The 6,000-nt window shown below is 46.2% G+C and overlaps 1 protein-coding gene across 1 annotated transcript in view; it reads right to left on the minus strand.

Moving 5' to 3' along the window:
- The window catches only part of LOC141578038 (uncharacterized), a 119,191-nt gene extending 113,645 nt beyond the window's left edge, over positions 1-5,546 (minus strand). The window contains exons 1-2 of the mRNA XM_074366596.1: positions 5,526-5,546; positions 491-974 (exon numbers count right to left, since the gene is read on the minus strand). Of these exons, the coding sequence (XP_074222697.1) occupies positions 491-974; positions 5,526-5,546 (505 nt within the window). The remainder of the gene's footprint in view (positions 1-490; positions 975-5,525) is intronic.
- Positions 5,547-6,000: the final 454 nt, after the last annotated feature.

The raw sequence follows: 6,000 nt of genomic DNA on the forward strand, positions 1-6,000 counted from the left end.
TTGCACCACTGTGAATATGCTAAAGCTACTGAATTGTAGCATTTAAGTGGGTGGACTTCATGGTGTGTGAACAATATCACAATAAAGACGTTAAATGAAAAAGTATTTCTTGACAATTATTTTTCCCTCTATACAACTAGTCTGCCCCACAATTTAAGAAGAACCAAAAAACCAAAACAAACCAAATTTTGCCAGGAGCTCTTTAGGACTGCAATGTCCCTGAGTCTCCAACGCCTCTGGTGGTGCTGTTCCTGTTAACACACCCTAGCTGGGCTGGGCTAGTTAGGGACTGTAACTATCTTTTTAAGATCGACGGTCACACGTTTCACCCTGGGAGAGGGAAAGATGGAGGATGTCACAGCCTCATGCCTTCAGCTCATTTTTAACTGAATCAAGCCTTGCTTTCAACACTGTAATCCCTATCACTATAAAAACAGTGACATCATCAAGCACCGCCATCATAACACGTGAAAGTGTTCAAGGTACTTACCTGGGGCAGAAACACTGAGGGAGGAGACGGAAGCTCGCTCAGCACTGACGCTCCCTTTTCCCGACTCCACCAGGAGAAGCTGGGGTTCACAGCCGGAGGCTCTCAGCCCGGGGAGCAGCGCCCACACCACTGAGCTGGTCCCCAGGGAGAGGGGAAGGGAGACGAGGGCAGCCCAGGGGTCGCGGGGCAGGGAAAGCCGGGGGGGGGACGCGGGCTGTAGCCCCTCTCGGAGGCCAGCCCCAGCCCCAGCCGCCAGCCCCCATCCGGGTCCGCAGACCCCGCCCGCCCGGGACACAGCCCGCCCAGGGGCGGGGACGGGCCGGCGGCCGAGGAGAGGCAGCCCGGGAGGAGAGGACTCGCGGGCGGAAGAGGGGAAAGTGACTCCAGCCGCGGACTCAGGGGAGCCCGGCTGGGGCGAGAGGCGGCAGGTGCACACCTGGCCCTGGACAGCTGTGGCCGGGGCGCCGGGGCAGGAGCCAAAGTCCTACCAGGCGAAAGAGCTGAGCAGAATTTGGGGCCGATCCCATGCTCGGAGCTGGAGCTTCCAACCCTCGTTCCAGCTGGCACCGACTGCGCATGCGCAGGAGGGCCAGCGATCCTCTCTGGGTTCTGCGAGAGAAGGTGGGGAAGCGAGGGACAGAGAAGATGGGAGGAGGAGGGGAGAAGGGGAAAAGTGGAGGGAGAGACATGGACAGGAGGAGCAGAGAGAAGGCAGGGATCTGGAGGGTGGAGGAGAGTAGCAGAGATGGAGAGAAATAGTTTTAACTCTGGGGGCATCCTGAAGGAGGCAGCAGTCCTGCCTCTGCACACTTCTCTAACCCTTCAAGGCCCGCAGCTCATATTTTACCACCCTGGTCCAGCATTCCACCCAAGGCCTCTGCAGGACACCTAAGGGGATCACACCCGTTGCCCGAAAGTGGAGCTGGGTTTCCTTTTGCTCTGGGAACCAAGCACCCGCAGGTGTTGTCGCTCAGAACTACCTTGGAAAGAGTACCTATTCCCCTTTTACACGCTGGGACACAGGCAGGCAAGATCTCTGCCTTACCTCCACTCTCCCAGGTGTTGTGCTGGCGGGGAGCGGGAGGTACGAGGTCAGATCCCAGAAGGAGCATACTGCCTGAGTGTTGGTGCATAGTCCCCATCCTTCCTGGGTAAACCACACCCCACCCTCGGGGAACCATCAAGGGCACACAGTATGTCCCTGGGTGTGGGATAGCTGCCCTCAATTCCAGTGCCCAGCTTGCTAGGAAGATAGGAGTGTTACTGAGTCCAAATTCATTCTCCTTAGTGCAGGACAGGCCAGTAAGTTGGGAGACCAGGTGTTGGGGCATGGAATAGCAACTTTCTGTAAACCTAGATGGCAAACTAATTTCCTGGAAAACCATCTCCCCAAGTCAGAATTCAGGCTTCTTTCCTACGAGCTTGGTTTTTGCAATCTTCTTGATATAGGAATTCTTTGTTGTTAGAATCCTTTGTTCTTGCAGCTATCTGCCTGGGTCAGATCCCTGTAAACCTCCAACAAAACAAACGTTATTTTCTATTATGTAAATTGTTATCTTTATATGAATGGAAAAGTGTTAAATATCCTTAAAGGTCAGAGCCATCAAAATAGGCTCTCCTGTATATTTTAGGCTCTAGGCAACATTGTTTTACAAGCAAGATGAAGCCTAGGAGACAGAACACAGGGTTAAAGTCAAAGGAACAGATCTAATATGGAGTCAGATTTATTCTTTTGTATTACCAGGGCAGAAGACACTTGAGGATTTAAATCCCTTTAAGTTAAAAATAAGTAATACTTTAAAGGAATTTACATACATAGGTCGGAATGTGCATAGCATATCTGGAAAACACACAAAGGTTTGTAAACAGTGGCATCTCCAGGGAGGGCTGAAAGAAGAGAGGATGAGGGAAAACTTCTTTCACATGTGTAATTTTGTGCTCTGTTTGAATTTTTTTAACCACATGCATGTATTTCTTTTTCAGTTAAAAAAATGTGTAATGGAGCAAAGGATTAGCAAGCTCAGCAAATACAGCAGCCATGGAATCACTGAGCCATCAATTTTGATTTAAGGCAGGAAGCATTTATTGACTCTCTCCTATGAGCCCAGTGCTGTTTTAAGACTTCTTTTATTTATTTTTTTATAAAATAATAAAGTGCTATTCCTCACCCCTGCCCATGGCTGGTGGAAAACCAACTGAGTTTTATTGAGTTGTTTTCCAAGGAGTAGAGATCAGTTATAAACAGAACACATCTTCAGGGCAAAACAGGAGGAGTGGTTTACCAGCAGGCCAGATAGCTTTGAAGGTTTTTCAACAGAGGCACACAGAGTCTGAGAGAGAAAGCCTCCAGGACCCTACGAAAAGCTGCCCAAACTGCCTTCTCCATGGCACTACTGAAATAGGAAAGAAAAAATCTGACTCCATATTAGATCTGTTCCTTTGACTTTAACCCTGTGCCCTGTTTCCTAGGCTTAGTCTTGTTGGTTCTGCACCTTTTGTAAAACAATGTTGCCTAGAGCCTGAAATATACAGGAGAACCTATTCTCAAGGCTCTGACTTTGAAGGATATTAACACTTTTCTAGTCACATAAAGATAACAAGTTACAGAATAGAAAATAACATTTGTTTGTTGGAGGTTTACACGGATGTGACCCAGGTGAAGAGCTGCAAGAACAAAGGATTCTAACAACAAAGAATTCATACACCAAGTTTGCAACAACCAAGCATTCCCACTTCCCATTTTTAATATAAGAAGAGCCTGAAATCTGACTTGGGGTGATGGTACCCCAGGACATTATTCTACCATTTCTCAGCTGGCTTTCCAAATTAAAGTCGCTATTTCTTGCCCCAAAACCTGGTCTCCAGATTTATTGGCCTGTAATGCACGAGCAGAAGAAGCCTGGACTCGGAAACACAGACATTGAAAGTACCCATTTTGTATATTAAATGACCTGTTTCTACTCATCTTCCTGACGTTTTATTCTCTTGACCACTCCTGCAATGTTTATGAAAAACCTGTCATGTGGACACATTTCCACCTCTAGCCACTACCCTTCCAGGTAAGAACTGATGCCAAGAAGGCAATGGAAGTTGCTAGAAGGTATTACCTGGACAAAATAGAGCAGAAGTGGGTTCTGGCTGATGTTCAGGAGCAGGCTGGAACACCTGACAAGATGTTATAAGTACGGATAGACAGCTGGGCACCAAAGGAGAAGCTTCTAAACTTCCATGAGGGACTTGTTGGATAGGAAGGAAAAGTCCCAGACTATAGCTAGGATCCCACCACGAGCTTCCTGGGCGAGTCTGGGCAAGTAATTTAAAATCTCTAGGCCCGTACTGTCCAACATGGGAGCCACCAGCAGCATGCAGGAGTATGAAGTTATTCTGTAGCCAGACAGAATTATAAAAAGACATTTTATTGCAAAGGCCCAGCAGGTATAATATTTAAAAACTTTATTGGTTATCTTGACCTTTCGAGTTATTTTTGTATGTGTAGGTTTCTGTGGTTTGTAAGGCCTGTGACTAATGATTCCGTTACAGTGAAGTATTTTGAAATTATAAGTTACTAGACACAGTATCCTCATATCACATTTGAAAAAACTGATCCACATAAGCAAGGTGATCTGACTTATTAGTTATGAGCAGGGGCTCTTGGGCCAGCCTGCCTGAGTATAAATTCTCACTCTGCCTCCAGGGGGTTCTGTGTGAATCTTGGACAAATTATTGTTGTTTTTGTTGTCGTTGTTATTATTTGTGCCTCTTTTTCCTTACCTTTTAAGTAGCGAGGAATATGTGGACTCTATCTCCTACTGTGTTGGCAGGATTAAATGAGTAAACGTCTGTGCTGCCCACTTCCCTGGGTTTCAGCATTCTCCAGGCAATCAGTGCCAAACTCAGAGGCATTCTCCACTGTCTTCGTCAGTCTGGGATGCTGTAAAAAATTACCGCGTGTCGGGTGGCTTAAACAACCAGCATATTCCTTATGGTTTGGAGGCTGAGACTTTCAAGGTCAAAGTATCCTTGAGAGGATTGCCAGCTCGAAGATGGCTGTCTTGCCAATATCTTCATATCCCAGAGAGCACAGAGAAGCAAGCACTCTGGGGGCTTGTATAAGAACACTAATCCCATTCATGAGGGCTCTACTCTCATGACCTCATTTTATCCTACAAATCACCTCCCAAAGGCCCCGCCTCCCAATACCATCACCCTGGGAGATTGGGTTTCAACATATGGATTTTGAGGGGATGCAAACATTCAGTCCACACATCGTCTAAGTCTCCCCAACATGCAGTCATCAAACCTGTAGCTAATTTCAAAGTAATATTTATATCTCTCTGCCCATTTCCATTCCTACATCCACTATCACTGAAGCCCTGTTACATTTTATTCCTTATTTTTCTGGTAGAGATTTAATTGATTCCTCTAACTCCAATGCTCCCCTCGCTCCAGTCTGCTTAACAGCCCTGCCAGGTAAGTCTTCCTTAAAACACCTTCCCATTTCACCTGGTTGTTTTTTAGTTGTAAATGTCAGAATCCTCTCCACACCCCATCCTATACCTTTAATCCGTTACACTACGGCTCACTATGTTATTTTCCTTTTACCAATGTAAGAAATTTCCATAAGCTTAAGAGCTTAAACCAGCACAGATTTATCAGCTTATGGCTGTGGAGGTCAGAGATCCAACACAGTTCTCACTGTGCTAAATTCAAGGTAGCAGCAGGTTTCCTTCCTTCTAGAGGGTCTAGAAGAGAATGTTTCCTTGTTGTTGTTTTTTTTTTCCAGTTTCCAGAGGTAACCCACCTTCCTTAGCTTGTGCCCCACGACTTCCTCCATTTTCATGGTCAGCAGCCTTTCTGAACATTGCTCTATGGCTACACCTCCCTCTGAATTTAAACTCAGCTGGGAAATGTCCTCCATTTTAAGGACCCCTGTGAATACATTCAGCCCACCTGGACAATCCAGGCTACTCACCTCATCTCAGGATCCCCTTGTCCCATCCAATTCAGGCATTATGGATGTGGCTGCGACACTCACCTGTGTAACATTTCCTCTCATGAGCATTTTATGGTTCAAGGGACTTATGAATGACTTTTTGTTTTTCTTCCTTAGCCTTTCTGCATTCAGTATGTCTGGTGGATTATATGAATCCTTTTTATTTGTTCCCCTGCACTAATCTTTAATAATGTATCATGGGTTTAAAACGCTAACTGATAGACAATTTAGAAGACAGAAATCCTCTAAGATTTTTGTCCTAAAATATCTGTCATGCATTTTGCCATGTACAGTAACATGTCACAGGTGGCTACCCTGTGGCCGGGGAGGGACATGATTCTGCCATCACACTCCCCTCATTTTCACCAATGTGCTGATCACCTAACCAAGGATCTATGCTCCCCACTTCGCTCACTTCCTCCTCCTTTCCATTGACTACCCTGTTCCCATCACTTCCTTCATTCAGCACATCAGGATTTCATCACCACATTCTTCTCTAAATGGAAAGGGTATCTTG

This window comes from Camelus bactrianus, chromosome 6 (assembly GCF_048773025.1).
Source record: "Camelus bactrianus isolate YW-2024 breed Bactrian camel chromosome 6, ASM4877302v1, whole genome shotgun sequence".
NCBI classification, from domain to species: domain Eukaryota; kingdom Metazoa; phylum Chordata; class Mammalia; order Artiodactyla; family Camelidae; genus Camelus; species Camelus bactrianus.